The following is an 18,341-nucleotide window of genomic DNA, read 5'->3' on the forward strand; positions in this document are numbered from 1 at the left end:
TATTTAGTCAGATATGCATAAGACTATGGGCCCTATCGTACACCTGGCAAAATGCGGGGCAAGGCGCAGCGCAAGTATTTTTGCTGGTTTCAGCCTGATGAAGATCTCATTTTCCGGTCCTGCACGAGCGCAAATGGCTCTTAAAGGAAATGGAAGATGACACTCTGATTGTTTTATTGCACGTTACACCCAAAAAACAACCATTGCTAATTAAGAGAATCGGGACAAGCCATTTAGACAATGTGCCCAGGCGCACCGACCGGTTTCACACCGTTAAACTAGCCAAAGTGGATTCGCACATGCACTGAGTGCACCTGCGCCGTGCGCTTTAAACCATGCGCTTGGATCGTGAAAATAGAGCTCTAAAGCTCTCTGTCTCTTAAATGCCGTTGCAAATCTAGTCACATTATTCTATAAGTCTCTCGTACATTTAAATTGTGACCGTTGTACAGAAAATATATTTGGCACAGCATTTTTGGCAAGCAACCCCCTCTTCGAATTTCATGTTCTTGTTAAAATGGAGTGTCACAAACCCGGGTGAAATATGTGGTCCCAAAGCAAAATTTTTTCTTTATGACAGATTTAAGACTGTCATCTGGAGAGCTGTGAAAAGCAGACCTTAGCAAAATTTTGCCTTCATATATCAGTGACGAATACTGAAATTACCTGTCAAGAGGGGGGAGTCCACAGTGCCGCCGCCTCCCAGTGTTGGGGACCAAGGGTAGCTGTCAGCTGTGCTCTGTGGAACCATAAATTTTTTAAATAAAGGGCACTTTAAACACTCCCATTGAGATGGGGCCAATCTGAACACTTTCAGTGAAACACCATTTTAGAGAGGCAAGCTTCACCACAGATGTCCACAGGAGTCACTGCTGTTTTAGAGAACTTTCACGGGTAAAATTAAATATGACTTTTGGAAGAGGTAATGGTGGAAATGGGCAGAATTGGGCCAAACTTTGCCAACCGTTGACAATAGGTCATTCTGCTGTTTGGGGACCGCAGTTGGTGGTTCAGCCTGAAAGGGATAGTTCACTCAAAAATACAAAAAACCCTAAAAAAATATACAGAATTGGAATGACACGAGGATGAGTAAATGATGACATCATTTTTATTTTTGGGTGAACTACCTTATTAAAGGGATAGTTAAAGATAAGCTCATTGACAGATATCATGCATTAGATTTCCCAAAGGATCTAGTTATCACGGATATATGGGAAAGAATCAACAAAATGTAGAGTGCAAAAGTCCATGTTTTACTCTATCCTAGCTAAACATAGCATGTTCAGTTATGCTTTTATTTTTAAACCTTTGGATGGAAGAACTTTTCATGACCTGAATGCGTCTTGAGGGAAGAGGACGGCACAAACACACGCTCTCACCTACACACAAACACACACCAGTTACTTCTATTTTCGAATGCACGCTCTAAGGGATATATTTTCTTATGTTGCTAGCTGTGCCCCACTTTGTATCAGATGCAGTAGAAGCGCAGGTTAACACATGCACTCTTCTTCCAGCACCTCCGTCTGTGTAATGTCTCACTGAGCCCCAGGTGAAAAGTCCTACACAGCCCCAGCTGCCCTGCACCTGACGAACAGATGTGATGCACTCTTATAACAATGATTGAATATTCCTATATCTATAGCACTATATAGAATTAGTTTACTGAACGATCTGTTTGAGTGTTAGAAGTAACACAGTTTTTGGTTGATTTTACTTGGTTTGGGTGTCTGAAAGTTAAAGTGCCATGCATGTGTGCATTACAACTATTGACAAACAGTAAATTATTTGACAAAATTATAACATTAACTATATAATAAAATGTACTGTACTATAATTGTACAAGGGTACAAAGGAAAGTCTCTTTAATACTGTATCTCTTTTTTTCACAGTTGAGAATGAAATATCCATTGAATAAGATTAAATGGTGAAACAAAGAAAATGTTAAGGGATAGTTAATCCAAAAATGGAAATTCTTTCGTTATCTACTCACCCTCATGTCATTCTAAACCTACATGACTTTCTTTCTTTTGCACAACACATAAGAAGATATTCTGATAACCAAACAGCATTGGGTCCCCACTAACTAACATCTCAAAATATATTTTGCGATCCACAAAAGAAAGATTCATAAACAGGTTTTGAGGGTGAAGGAATGATGATACTATCCCTTTAAGCCTGAGAAAAAATACGTCAGAAACGTCTCCGTTAGAGTTTCATCAAATCTAGCAAAATGTGACCCTTTCTGTATTTTAGCAATAGTCTCATTTGTTTCTAGTTCTGTAGGTATATTTCTACTGACCAAGTTTAGGAGATCATTCAAGGTAGAAGTTGATACAGTATCTGAAGAAGTCTTCTGTTGTGTTTCTGTATGTTGAAAGAGCAAACTCTAGCAATAACATTTTCTTCTGGTTACTACCACAGTGGCTATTGATGGGCAATTTGTGATTTAGACTCTCCTTATTGATGTTGTTCTCTTGTCAAATGGGACGGCATAAAGTACGCGTGTGATTGAAACACAAATTTACCCACAGTAAATTCCTTAATATAAACAAGTCCCTTCTGAATAGGGCTTATGGTAAATGATTGAATTTGTATGTCAATCACATGTTCAGTTATTGCTCAAGGCGGAGGTCACTGTTCTGCGTTGCTTCCAATTATACATTAATGCCATAATGCCACTTGAGATGTGCAGACACCTCTCAAATGAACTGCTTCATGTACAGGAGGAACAAACTCTTCCTTCTTTAATGATGGAAAAATGATGCATAGGGAACATCTTGACTACCCTCATTAGTGTCAACCTTGTTGCTATAAATGCCTAACGAGGAACTCTTTCATTCAACCACACTCGGTCAGTCAGAATGGCGCTGCCTGCTGTGGTTTCATAGCCCTCATAGTGGTTTCATAGCCCTCATAGTTTACTGTGACTGATCCCAGAGCATCTGTACATGCGGTCATTTCAGACACATCTTCTGTAATGAGGATTCTGATTAAAGGGTTCACTGTGGGTCAGGGCTGGTATCGACTGTAATTAGGGTGAAGTGATGTTTCTTGTTCTTGCCTGTTGCTGTGACGTAGAGTATGATAGAAGTTCAGAGAAATCGGGAATCTCAGACTTAAAATCAGACAAGTTTGAAGCAGACGAAACTGAAAACAGTTTTTTGCCAGTCTGGAAAGCTCTAATCTGATTGGCGGGTGCTGGCAACTATTAAGAGAAGGGATCACAGGTTTTGTTTATCAGTCCATCTGGACAAAAAGGTTTCGTTTACGAAGTACCAGATTGATACAACAATGCTTATAGAAAACTTAAGAGAGCACAAATCAAAAAGGTCAAAAGTATCAATAAAACATATTAATAGAAACTAGAGTTTTGTGTAAGGTTTAGTTTAAAGTAAACCAGACATTCACAAGCCGAGCTGTATATTGTGCTTTGAAAAATGTCAGAGCTGTAACTCAAATAACATTGTTATTATACTTTATTTTTATTTCCATTTTTGTGCCTGTATATTTGTACATTTCTGTTCAAAGGTTTAGGGTCTCTTACAGTACTCAGTCTTTGTTTTAATTTTTTCACATGTTAGAATAATAGTAAACTATTAAATTATATTTGAACTAGATGGAAAAATCTGTGTTAAAAACTAAGTAACTTTCAGCATCCTTAAATAACCATCTGACTAGGAATACTTTGTAATACTGGGATTTTGTTAGTAATTTTAGGATTTATTAATTAATAAAAACATAATGTAGAGTTTCAGAAATTAAAGATATTATTCTAATTTCAGTATTTGATGAGACCTTTAGGAGAAGTATTATACGAAGTATATACTGTACATACTTTATGATCTAGTAAAAGGAGAGTAAACACACTCTGATGATAAAGCATTTATACTGTACTTTTTACTCCACTACAGCTGATAAATATTTTTTATGGGTTTCTTTGACTACTTGCTTTTACTCAAAACTCTTAATTGCTTTTACTCAAGTAGTTTACTTAAGTACATAAAAAATCTATTACTTAAATTAAGTAAACAAATTATGTAGTGAAATAAACGTATGATGCTTTAATATGTAGTAAACAAAATGTTCCAAAGTAAAAACATTCCGACAAGGTGTGTACAGTATATTTGAAAAGGTAGTTGAGAGTATATTTCTCAAGTACTTTACGCCTCTGCTATAGTGTATATAAATATAAATAATACCTGATTGTAAACCCATATACCTGTAAATACTGAGGGAAAAATTCAACCTTAAATTCTGCACACATTCTTCTGTTCATTGCATTCATTTCCCCCATACTGTTTCTATTTCTCACTTCCAGTCCATATGACAAATGTCTAGCAGTGGCAGAACATACCAATGTAATGAGCACGACTCCAACACTCCTGCAGCCCTAAAGCTCTATTGACACACTGTGTCCAATATCTGGTTTCCTGAGTAATTGGTATAAGGAGCTCTGCAGGTGTGATCGGTGTAGTGATCCAGGGCTCACGGTCTTAGCAGCAGAAAAAGGGAACTAGAAAAGGTGTGACATTTTAGGGAAGGTCTAAAATAAATAAGGAAGCCCATTGTGAATGGAAACATGTCTTGTAGCGGAGGGAGCGAAGATTATCGATTCTCTTCCTCTCCACAGTCTGATGTAATTGGATTCAACGATATATCAAGGGTGAGTGGGCCTTCACTACACCCTCCTAAATGGGACCCCAATCAATTCAACAAGCTTCTCTGCCATTCAGTCAGCAGACGCCCACCAAGACCGGTTTCGTAAATCGATCATCGGCGCACTTCTAATCCCCCTCACCTGGCAGTTCTGCGCCATAAAACTTTCCAGCGGCCACTGCACCCATGCCGCAGGCCTTATTAAAATTGCTGGCTCGTCATTACTCGGAACGATAGGCAGTCAGGTTTGTGTCAACCTGTGTTTTGCCACTCCGGTCTCTGAGGGAGACCCAAAGACATCCTTGTGTGAAATGTGAGAAAGCGACATTGTGTTCTTCAGTTAAGCACACTTAAAATGGTTTGACAGGAACACGATGGCGTTGAACGCTGTGAACGGTGATGAAAACAGACCTTATTTATGTGAGGTTCGCTTTTTTAACCTTGTTCACACCAGATCATTCTGTTTTTTTTGTCTATATTAAAGTTTGCAATCTCTTGAACAGAAGTTATTCTGGGTTCAAAGGTTTAATTCTGTTTCTATTATATGACAGAATGTTGATGAATTTATTGAAAAAAATCTCCAAATGTATTGAATATGACTGTGTATGAAATGAATTTCCTACAGTTTGCTACTTTTTTCAATCCTGCACCATGTAATACATGTTTAAGAATGAAACATTTTTTATTTTTACTTAAAGATTAAGAAATAAACGGAGGGACGTATTGAAATGTCTGACAATTAAAAATTATCCTGAGAAATAAAATAATTCTGCATTATATCTGCACCCTCGTTCTTCCTATTTCTTTGACGATGAGGACCATTGAAGGAACGGTTGTAATTCATGTAGATTTCATCTGATACTAATAATAACTCTGGCTGATTTTTCATCTTCGGCTAATGTGACATCTGATTTAGGTCAGTCATTAGTCTTCAGACGGCTCATTAATTCCTTCTTTTGTCTTTCTGCATGTTGAAATTGACCTTCATATGTTATTTTGATCTTTTACGTATAGAACTGAAACCATTAGAGTTCTTTTCTGGTGCCTTCTGCACCAGATAAGATTCGCCTCGCCTGACTGCTCTATTTCTGGACCTCATGAGCTCTCTGCTTCCTCTAGGTACATGATGAACGTGACCTGGGACGGCAGAGATTTATCCTTCACGGAGGACGGTTACCAGGTGTATCCCAAACTGGTGGTGATCGTGCTGAACAAGGACCGAGAATGGGAAAAGGTAAGCCAGAGCTGACGCGCGAGAGAACACGTCTGACCTTCCAAGCTGGATGATTATAATTTCATTATAACTCCTCTGAGGGAAGCGTCATTAACAACTGTTCACACAATATTAGTACCCATGAATCCGCCATCTAAATTACAGCCCGGAACGGTGTAAAAAAGTGTGTCAGTGCGGTAATTACCTCAGCCGCACTCAACCTACTGACTGATTCGGCAAAATTGGAGGTATAATTAGGGCATGTTTTTATTCCTTCTTTGACCACGATCCACCCCGAGTCAAACCACAAACATGAACGCATGCAACTGTGTGAATCGGTGCAGGTATCTTGGATGGATGCATCCTTCTTTTTTTTATTTGCGGTTCAATGAAAGCAGAGCAAACAAAATAATTGGAACAGCAAAACAGTGGGAGAAATTGATTCGTGGGGTTTGTTCTGCAAATCAGTCAGTATTGGTGGGAGTCTAATTGACAGAATAAGGCGCTCAGTGAGAGACAGACCCCGATATGAAAGCGCATTCATGCGGCAAAAGGCTCTGATCAGACCACTTGATCTTCTGAGTCTGAAAAAACAGTTAAAATATCCTAAATAAATAGCTTCATTTCACAGGAACCTGCATGCTGGTGGTTTGTCTTAATATAACATGTTGTGGCTCATTAGACTGCAGTCGTTTTGCAGATATGGTATTGGGTTTGTGTTACAGTAGAATAAAGCGCAGTAAATTAGCTCCCAGGGGTTTTTGGACCTTGTTAAACATTTGACTCTTAAAGCGTTTGTTTGGGCTTTATTACAAAGGCTATTATTTTTCAACCTGTCCTGACTGTTCTCTGAACTTCATCTATCAGATTTAGCCTAAATTGAAAGTGTCCCATGTTAGTCAGCTCATTTGGGCTACAAAGTGTTCCTACCGTGGTACTTTTGGCAGAATATAACAGATGGCAACACTTTCTTTGTTAAATTCCTTTTGTTGTCTAAAGAATGGATGTGCGGCCAAAAATCTATTTCTGTGTCATTTAAACGGGACTAAATTAGCTTGGGTTCTGTTTTCTGGGACAGCGATAGCATCGTGGAGTGATACCATCCAGATGTCATTGTGCCCCCCAAAAGTATGAAACGACTTAAGCTACATTTACAAACTGTAAATATCTTAAGTCATCAAGTCATTTTGTCATTTTAAAGACTTTTTTCTGCAGAACATAAAATAATATTGTAACACAGTTCAATAAAAGGAAAGGAAGGAGACGGGAACCGGCAAACATAAATAGACTTTTAATTAATAAAATCAAACGTAAATAGACAGCCGGCAGCCCCCTCACGGGTGACATACACAAACCATAACATAAGGTCCAGGCCTGGTCCTCTCTCACTGACGGTCCGGTCGCTCGTCCTCTTATGCTCCCAATCTCCTCTGTGATTGGAGACCTGGAGCACGGCCTCGCATCCCGGCTGTCGTTCCGCCTACCTCACTACAAATATATTTTGAAGAATGTTGGCAACCAAACATAGGCGGTACCCATTCACTTCTTGTATAGTTATCAAAAACTTTGGGCGAACCTTCGGTTTTAGTTACAAAATATTAGCAAACAAATGTAACGTTTTTTCATTTTTCCTGGAGCCACAATAAAAACTTCATATATAAAAGTGTGGCCTTCGTGTCAATTTTCGAGGACTCTAACATAGTCACATTATATGATTATAATCTTAACCTGGCATTTACCTATAACATTCCAAATGTCGATGCCAATTTTTACACATTCCAAATGTGTAAAAAAAAATCCTATCTACGTTTTCGCATGTATATTATGGGCTCAGAATCTATCGTGTGATGGGACGACTAACGATGGACGTCTCAGTCTTTTCAATTTCTCTAAAAATAGCCTTTGACTCTTTGCACTCTGTATTTGCCAGTGGCCATGTAAAAGCGCTCCGCCCACCTTATATCAGTGCGCTGACAGACGCAAAGATCAAGCTGGTATGGTGCCAAATTAAATCCACATGAAAGTAATTACATTAATTAATTCCATGTCAAGTTGGCTCTTGTTGATGTTGATTAAGGCCGATAAAACGTTGAACCGAGTGTCACTCTGGCTGTGGGCTGTCACATATCGGTTTTTACATTTTGGACACAGTTTTGGAAACGGATGACTAGGGGGGTTGATAGAATTGTAATTGAATACACTTATACATTTGACCTCATGAGAGGGTCTTGTGCACATGATGCACAGGTTATATCTAGAAAGCCCTTTCTTGTTCTTCAAGCTCTAATCTGATTGGCTGTCATTTCACAATTTACAGTAGTACAGGTATGCAGATTTTTCTAATCGGTTAACCTGAAAACAAATTATGTTTAGGAAGTACAAGGTTGATACAATGACTTCGAGTCTTTGAGTCTTCTAGGGTGATGGCAGAGTTGCGTGTGCAATGTGTATCTCTAAGGAACATAACTAGAATGTAATGCTGTTTGACACACTACTATGTTGATATTAATCTGACAAAGCCTATTCATCAGTGTGATCTGCTGGCTGAAGCAAAGACAAAAGCATTGGACAGATTTACAGCCCCACTGTGCTGAAGCAATATCTCACACTTTGCCCTGACGACGGACCCATGTGACTGTCCATCAGTGTGCCGCACATCGTATAGCATATTGCATATTGTATTTATGATCCTGCGTGGCCCTACGGCACCCTTGATTTCACAGTTGCACATATTGAAACTGACGTTATTGTGGACGTAAAGTCACCATGTGAATTAGCAAAAAGAGAAAGATTTTGACCTGCCAAGTTTGAGAAGTTTGTAGTGTCCTATAGAGCTGCTAAATGTTGCAATAAAATTCTTAGTGTTTTCCTCTAAATGTCACAGTCTGTGTGTTGAACAATGTTTATTAATGAAATCACAAGTTTGCAGGCTGCCGTGAAAGCAGTTTACAGAATTACGTTTACAAAGTATGTGATCGTGTCTAGTGTGCTATGAGGAAGTGCATCTGTTTATTCTCGGTGTATTGGGACACAGTTTTTGTGTTGCCGTTATGATGCAGTCAGTTGTGTCTGTCAATTCTGAGCTTTATAAAGCTTTTTAATGCATGCATTCATTAAAACAGATGTGAGCCCAGAGAAGAGCGTGCAGAGACTCGTGATAAGGTGCTTTGCTGACTTGTGCTCAGGACTAACAGGCTGTTTTGATGACTGTATGTGTTCCGTCTGAAGAGTAATTGCCCTATTTTTCATTCAGTCAGAAATTTAGATGAAAAATACAACCCAAAATTTGCAACCAGCATGCTTGTTGACTGATGTCACAGTGTTAGCAAATTGTATTATGTAATGCAATTAAATTCTTAAATGTGACTTTAACATCCAGAACTGCCCAAATACCTTTTTTCCGGGCACTGTATGTGAAAGTTAAATAATCACTATATCATGGTGGCACCGCAGATTATAATAAATCAATAAGAATATAGAATGCGTAAAATGGCCTCAAAGGTTCGACCTCACAAAACAACTAATCATTTAGCATTCAAGCCAAACAGGCAGCGCTGGCAATTCCATGTTCCAGCTGCTGTGTTGAGGGCCGGTCTGAATGTCAATTAAAGATGAAGGAGTGATGAAGAAAGCTCCATGACCCGAGGCCCGATAAGGCACGCTTCTGCGGGCTGATTGTTTGGGGCATGGCTGAGCAACACTTAGTTTCCGTTTTGATGCCAAACAGGTGAGAATGGCTCTCATGGAGAGCCATGAGGAAAACATGACTGGCTAATTAAAACTGATGAAGTCTGAGCATCTTGGCTGCTGATGGGCCTCTTCCAAGCCTGGAAGTGACTGCTACATTGAGGCCACATGGCCTATCAGTTTGGTCTTAGTGTATGTGCATATGCGTTTTTGATGGTCACTATCTAAGTGCAGTTCTTTATCAAATTAATACTTCTGGTTGGAAGTGTAGGATGATTTTCCTACATTTTAGAATCAAAATTTTCAATAACACAAATGGAACAATGGAAATTATGAGCCAAAAAATGTGTGGAATTATGACCAAAAAAACTAAACTTTGTAATATTTGATTTGCAAAATGTATTCAGTGAACATAAATATTTACTTGGAATTTTTTTATTTTATTAGACTCTCTTATCCTAAGCAATAATGCATACAAAGCTATACATTTTATCTTTGTGTGTTTTAGCAATTGGACCCGTGACCTTGCTTGAGCTACATGAACACCATCAGGGGCCATTTGAGCAGTTTCAACATACACAAGTCTTAGAACGGTGTAAAGTGCTACTGCATTATATATATGCATAGTTAAAAATTCACATTAAAATCCAGCTTTCTACCTACATATTCAAGAAACACGTCTGCTCTCTGTTAGCCAGTAAAGTCCTCAGACCTTTAAGACCTTGTTGCTGGCTCTACTTGAATGCCACCTGCGTCGAATGCTTAAACCATTGCATTTACTACTGCTGCCGAAGTAAACATCCATCAGCTAAGACCGGCTCACACCTGCGGCTCTAAGGTCTGATAATATCACAGCCAGTGATCTTTGAAATCATCTGAACCTCGAGTTAATCAAAATCTGATCCTGAGATCTGCAGGACTTTGGATCTCTGTAGTTTGCCCTCAGAATTTCATTATTGACGGATCTGCTGCACGGGGCCATCGAGCTAGACCTGTGGGCACCTTTGCTAAGAGATTTATTTATCTGAGTGATCGCTCGATGACAGAGGATTGACCGCCAGATGGGGGAAAGATTTGACACTTTAAGGGGCATAATTGCTGGTCAAATAACAGTCAACATAACAGTTGCTTTCTGTTTCTCTCCTGTCACACACAAAGACCCAAACAAAAGAGTTTATTGCTCACTATAGCAGAGGTGGCGGGATACCCTGGGGACTTTTTTGGAATTGGAAATCTGTATAAGGCAGTTGTTGTAAACTGTGTAGGTGAGAAATGACCAATGCAATGAAACTGGAAAATAGCAAAAGCAACAACTTGTGAATGCTGGGGTCTCACCTTCTCACCGTTTATTTAATTATTAAATTCAGCTTAAATTTTCTCTGTTACACTTTACAATAAGGTGCTATTTGTTAAGAGTAGTAAATGAGTAGTAAAAACCTAACATATCTAACAATGAACAATTTCGTTTTTTAGCATTTATTAATCCCTGTTAATGTTAGTTAATGTCAATACAACTATCATGTTAGTTCATGGTGCATTAAGTAAAGGATAATGTACAGGCAGCCGGTTGTTATCACAGAATAAGCCCAGACAGTGTGATCAGGACCTGACATGAAGCTTGCCACATGCCACTTTATAAAAAACCTCATTTTAAAACGTGAAAAAAACCCGAATTTCTTACCAAATGCTGACCTTCCGAGACAAAACAATGCTATTTAGCACCTCGGTCATCCCTAAGAACCTCTGAAGCACCAAAATATGGTGCACTAAAAGTGGTCCCCTAAGATTACGAGCATAGAACCACTTTTAGTGCGATATATCACCATTTCTATTCGATTGTAAGAAATTACGTTCAAATGTCACGAACAGGCAATTTGGTTTAATCCTTTGTAAATATAATGAATTTAATGAAGAGTAATGAATTTAATGAATCATACTCAACATTGCACTGAATTATATTATCATATGCCAATAATGATAATATGAATAATTAATATCAATGATCATGGTTACAAAAATCACAGTTAATTAACTGTTAACAGTTAAGTTCGTTATTTAGTGAGTTCCCTAATACTTGGTTATTTTATTTTTAACAATTGTATTCACAGTTTATGTGATTAGGCTACTAGTTCAGGACTGTTTTTAATGCATTCGGTAGCATATCAGTATCTGTACCATTTGAACCAGAACCAGAACTGAAGTAAAGAATAGGAAGACAGACAGGAGAAGGCCGTATACATTATAGGAGAATGGGGTGAGAATAATATAAGGGATCAGAGATTTAGAGAGAGTGAGACTGAGGCAAGAATTCTGCTGTTGACTACACTGGCTTTAACTTATCCATGAAAGACAAAGTATAATTCTTTTTAGTGAGCCTGGTGTGCTTCTCTTCACCTCCGCTGTCCGTCATACTTATGGCCCTGCCCTGCACCTCTCCATCTACACCGACAATCACATCCCTGCCCTTCACACTGACTGCATTTGCAGTAAAGATAGTTGATGATGTGTCCTGCTGCCTAATTTAACGGACTATCAAATCAACAGAGTTTGACTGATGGGACGGTCGAAACTCGTTGAATGGTCAACAGTGAAGTGCTGTGCTCTGTCTGATAGCGAAAACTCTCATTCCTCTAATCAGTGTTCAGTGTGCTGAGGATGATAACTGCTGAGCTATGGAGACGCAACACAACCTGATCCTCCTACCTGTGGTTTTTTTTTAAAGACATTTCAGAATCAGACTCAGAAAGAGCTTTATTGCCAAATGTGCTTGGACACAAGGAATTTGTCTTTGTTACAGAAGCTTCCAGTACACATACAGGTTAAAAAAAGTGACAAGGCACAGGTAACAAAAGTAAAAATAAATATATGATAGACAATGCATTTTGAATAAGGACAATATTAGACAAAAGGACAATAGGCAATATATTGTTTGTACATATGTGCTATATAGAAATTACACTGAGTTATATAGGGGTTATGCGGGGGAATGTAGATAGCTGAATACTTTATCAACAACATATGTATAATAAATATCAGTGTATATATAGTCGTGTATTGCACATGTTTTAATTGCACGGTGGAAGGACATTTAACTGTTCATGAGGTAGATCCCCTGAGGAAAGAAACTTTTCCTATGTCTGGCTGTTTTGGTGCTCAGTGCTCTGTAGCACCGACCAGACGGCAGCAGTTCAAAGAGCAGGGGAAGGATTCAATGACAGATGAGTAGAACTGTGCGGAGTTCCTGTGGCAGGTTAAACTTTCTCAACTGGCGATGGAAGTATAGCCTCTGCTGGGCCTTTTGGACAATAAAATTTGAATGTCCCTCTTCAAGGTCCTGTGACATGGTAGTGTCCACGATCCTGAATGACTCTACTGCGGCCACAGTGCTGTTCATGATGGTGAGTGGGGGGAGTGCCGGGGGTTTCTCCAAAAGTCCACTATCATCTCAACTGTTTTTAAGGTGTTTAGCTCCAGATGTTATGACTGCACCAGACAGCCAGCTGCTCAACCTCACAAGCAGACTCGTCACTGTCCAGGATAAGGCCAATAACTGTAGTGTTGCCTGCAAACTGCAGGAGCTTGACAGGGGTTAGTAGATGTGCAGTCGTTGGTGTTAAGGGAGAAGAGCAGTGGGAAGAGCACACATCACTGGGGGGCACCAATTCTTACTAGCTGTTGCTAGCTTTCCTGTAGCTCAGTGGTAAGAGCATGGTGTTAACAACGCCAAGGTCTTGGGTTTGATCCCAGGGGAATTTATGTAAATTATCTATCCATTCACCGCACTGCTGTTGTTTTTTCTACACCATGAAAATCTTCATCGAAAGGAAATGTGACAGCCCAGGTATACTAGCTGTTATCCAGCACAGCTGTGTAACCGTAATAAAAAGCTCCTGTAGCGCAAAATCAAGCATGTGACTAATTCTCTGGAGGGATTGAAATGTGTGCCTGGGATGGCTTTTTCATATTATTAGTGTCAGCATGAGCTCTCTGCTTCGACAAACAAGGCTAGAAGACAGGCCGCAAACATTTAGGCAGCGTAATGCAGGTGTGACCAGCGGCTGCTCGTGCAGTCGCCGCACAGCTGTCTGTCAGTATTCAAAATAAAGTCATCACATTTCATGCACAACTCCCTCAAGAAGAGATTTTCATTTGGGCAAGAGAGGGATGAGAACACGGCTGTCTTGGGACCAGAGCTGTTTCTTGTGAATATATGTTTGCAGAGATGGCATTTGTAGAATGAAGGTATTGAATGGCACTTAGTGGAGGTGCTTTCTTTTTTTAAAGGTGCTGCGTGTAATATTTTGGAGTATCTATGGACAGAAATGCAATATAATATACATAATCATGTCTTCAGACGTGTATATAGACCTTACATAATGAAGCCTGATGTTTTTATTATTTAAGAATGAGCTTTTCTATCTACATACACCACAGGTCCTCTTGCATGCAATTCGCCATGTTGTTTCTACTGTAGCCCTAAACGGATAGACTGCTATACATAGCCCGTATCAATATTAGCGCGTTAACGTATGCAAATATTATTTTCAGATTAACGGGTAAATATATTTTACACAATTAATGCAGCATCCGTTTATTTTGTCACCCTTGTCTAGTGTTACATTAAATAATCACGCTCTTATTCATGAGTAGATAGACAGCTTCTAGCTGTGGGACGCGGCAAACCGCAACGTTACATAGGTCCAGTCTTTGTGTACACTATACAGTCACAGGCTAAAGGCTGCATCAGCGAATCTCTGTCAGACATTGCACCAGTATTAAATTCTCTTTCGTGCTTGAATGAACAAAGCCACACAAAATTATGCTAGAAAGCCTGTTTTGTCTTCACGGACTTCAATGTGTTAAATAAAATCTTAAATGAATGCAAAGAGTTGTAAAAATGGGAGAGGCATCGGTGTAGAGAAAGCTCTTATAGAGATACTTTACTACAAAATATTTTTTTTTCCTGAACTGAATATGGTTTTCGTCTTGAAGAATAATGTCTGTGTTCTAATACCATGTATCATTTTACTTCCGAGTGGTCGAATGGAAGTGAATCAGTGTCGACTTTTTGAACAAGGCTCCGTGGTCTTAACAAAGGTCTTCTGAAGCGATTCGATGCGTTTGTTAAAAATATGAAAGAGTAGATCTACACGTTTCGGCTTACACAGCCTTCTTCAGGAGTGCACGTTACTCTACTTAAGTAGTAATCACAAACAGCTGAGTACTTGGTAGGAGTGGCGTAAGCTCTACTCAAACACAACAGGAAAATATAAACCATACTCATAATCAATTTCCTCATTAACTCACGGAGACTTAGTGCCCTTAAGCGTGTAAATCCAAAAGGTTTCTCGTTGTAAAAGCTATTTAAATCTGTTTTTGCCTCTTATTGAATGTGGAATAGATTCAATTCCAATAACTTTAAGTGATCTCGCACAAGCATGACCAGCTTCAATATAATGTCTCGCCATAAGATACACCATATTTCATGTCCGAATAGCATACTTGTGTTCAGATACTCTTAAACGTAATTTCCTTTTTGTTTGACCAATATAAAAGTGCCCACACTCACATTCTAATCTGTATACTACACAAGAGGAGTTTCAATTCATGAAAGAGTCAATTGGATAAACTTTGCCAGAACTCACATCAGTGAACGTATTCGTTCTCACCATATTAGCACAATTTCTACAACCTCCAGATTTACAATGACCAGTTAAAGAATCTAGCCATGTTTTTTTCTCTGGCCCCAAAAGATGACTGCCTACCACTTTATTTCAAATAGTGGGCGGATGTCTGTAGCTGACCATTTGTTTCTTCGAAAAAATGGTCCTAACCGTACTATCACTGTCCATAATATCCCAATTGGAATAAATATTATGTTTAGTTCGTGTGGCCTCAGTGCTATACGATGTAGAAAAAAATAATCGATTAGATTTTGTCTCATGTTTAACTTTATTCTTTTTACTTAATAATTGTTTACTCTTTCTGCTGCATTTGTTAAAACTTCTGACTCATAACCTCTCTGTCGAAAACCTACTGGTCATGTCTAGCAGTTGAGATTCAAAATCATTTTCTGCGTTGACATCTTTGAAATTGGCTTTACGGAATATTCCACGCTCCGTTTCAAATTATGTTTCGTGAGTATGTGAATGGTATAAATCGTATGCAATTCTGACTCGGAACCCGACCAAATCAATAGCACGCCGTCAATGTATCTGCCCCAAAAAACTATTTTATTCAAAAAGAAAATTTGGGTGGAGAAAATATATCTCTGTTCCTTTTACCTGCTTATAAAAAAACTATAATACGTTATTCTCAAGTATCCATTTCATCAGTAAAAGAAGTAGGAGGCATATTTTCTGGTGAACGATCACCTAGAAAATATTCAACTGCCTCCAGTCCCTCTGCATGATCAATATTAGTGTACAGCGATTCAACATCCATTGTTACCAAAAAAGAAGCACCCACATTTGTCATTTTGTCAAACCTGCTAAGCAGATAAGTGTTATCTTGAATAAAAGGAACATACTGAGAAGAACATACTGAGGCCGGCTCAGTCAATTATGCATTCCCACTAATGATAGGCCTACCTGGTGGAGTCTTGTGTATCTTTGGTAACATATAGAAAGATGGAACTTGTGTATCTTTATAGAATAAGACGTCATATTCCTTTATTATTATTATTATTGTCTTTAGCTATTGATAGAAAATCTCTCAGTTGAATCGTCATAATCTCCAAAGGATTGGCTGTTAAGGCCGAATAGTATTCAGGTTTAGTGAGCTGTCGAAGTCCTTCCTAAATATACTGTTCTCTCCCCCAAACCACCTCAGTGCCTCCTTTATCAGCCGGTTTCACAATGATTTCAGTATTTTCCGATAGACACTTCAATGCAAAGGATTTTCCTTTGTAAGATTGTAATTCTTGGGTTTACTTGGATTCGTAAAAATACATATCGTATATGTAACTTTATTAATATACGATTTATGATATATTAATATATAAGAAGGTTGGCTTTCATTCATAAAATGATGCTAAAGAAATCTATTGTTTCTACATTCATTTGGAGATTAAATGTGAAGTTATTGTAATGTAAGGGTAAAAACATAAATGTTTTGTGCGATTTAATAACATAGGAAAAATGTGTGATTAATCAGATAAATTTTTTTGGTTGATTGACAGCAATAGTAAATACGTATTATTCTTCAGCAAAAATGTAACAACATCTTAATCATGTGTCAGCCACCGTATTGTTTAGAAAGGGTTGGGGTTGAAGTGAGCCGTTGGTTGCAATTCACAACCTCACTGCTAGATGCCGCTAAATTTCATACACTGGACCTTTAACACAGAACTCTTCCAGGTTCTTTAAAATATGTAGAACGCCTTACATTTTGTTTTTGATTGTCACTTTTATTATGGACGTGAAGCAAGTTACCCGTGTTGTGTAATTCATTTCTGTCCGAATGCTTCCCTGAAGTAATCCGTTCAACTCGTCGCAGCCTCAGCCATATATCTGGCTATCCATGATTATTTAGATACTATTGTCCAGTGCAATAATGGAATGGAAAAATGGTGGCCTCTCAGTGTAATCCTCCTATCTTTCTGAGCTACTCAAGACCTGTGGTGAAATGGCCCGGCCACAAAGCCATGGACTCTGGTAGCACAAAATAAGCCATCCCCTTGTCCATTATTATCTTCTCCTTGCACACAGAGAACAGAGGGGCAATCCAAATTCTGTACTGTAGCATTCAACCGTACTGCTGTCACCCTGAAAAACATTCTTCATTTTTCAGTGTTCCTCCCCAATTTAGACAGCCTAAACCACACAACTCCCCCAAGCCTTTCCCACCAATGTGCTTTCATATTGTTCAGTCAGGGCTCATTTAAACGTCGAGTTATCATTGAACCGTGTCAGAGTGAAGCGTTTTATATCTGTGAATACTTAGTGTGTTGGGTGGATTGTGTTTGTTGAAGTGGCTGAGATTATCTATTTGACCGTATCTTATATTACATGTCTTTTGAAGCCATGTGAAGCTTTGTGTGAAGAGCAGACTGAAATTTCACAATCGGTTGTACTTTTTTGTTTCTTGGAAGTCAGTCGAAAGGGTTTGGAATGAGAGGAGGGGTGAGTCATTTTTCAGTTTTGGTTGAACTAATCGTTTAAGTGATTCGGATAGGATCAGTTTCAAAAAGTATGTTTTGGTTACATTTGTTAATATGCGATATCTGCATGACAGTAAGTTGCTATATAGAAAGTTAAATTATATAAATATATAGACCACTTTGCAAGATGTAAATACTTTATTTATTTTATTTTTAAATCTTAAAACGAAAATCAAATTTAAGGAAAATTAAATATAAAAATAAAATAAATTGTAAAAAATAAAATTTTAAAAAATAAGAATTCAATATAATTCAATTAAATTCAATTTATATATAAATAAATATAATTGTGGATGATGCTGATACAGTGGCCATCTTAAGCTCTCTGTGATCAGATTCTTCTTTATGATTTATAAAAATGTTTGCCTCTGATAGGACTATCCAAAATGGGATTACCCAATAAATTGGCTAAAAGATCCAAATCTATAATACATTTGCACAAAATTTGCATGAGAGTCCAGGTGAAAAAATAATATACTCACAGACGTTCTTATCCAAATAGGATTACATTTCTCAGAGCACCTCCAAGTGAGCCAAAAATAAGTGGGCCAAAAAACATTGCTCCGTCACGCAGACATGCTCAATTTGGGCACGATTAAATTCACAAAGTACGTCAAATTT

General features: G+C 38.4%; 1 protein-coding gene across 1 annotated transcript in view; it reads left to right on the forward strand.

The window, feature by feature from the left end:
* Nucleotides 1-18,341, forward strand: part of grin2aa (glutamate receptor, ionotropic, N-methyl D-aspartate 2A, a) — a gene marked incomplete at its 3' end in the record, with an annotated part of 115,770 nt that overhangs the window by 72,942 nt on the left and 24,487 nt on the right. The window contains exon 5 of the mRNA XM_079457399.1: nucleotides 5,779-5,893. Coding sequence (XP_079313525.1) covers nucleotides 5,779-5,893 — 115 coding nt within the window. The remainder of the gene's footprint in view (nucleotides 1-5,778; nucleotides 5,894-18,341) is intronic.

This window comes from Barbatula barbatula, assembly GCF_947034865.1.
Source record: "Barbatula barbatula genome assembly, chromosome: 5".
Taxonomy (NCBI): domain Eukaryota; kingdom Metazoa; phylum Chordata; class Actinopteri; order Cypriniformes; family Nemacheilidae; genus Barbatula; species Barbatula barbatula.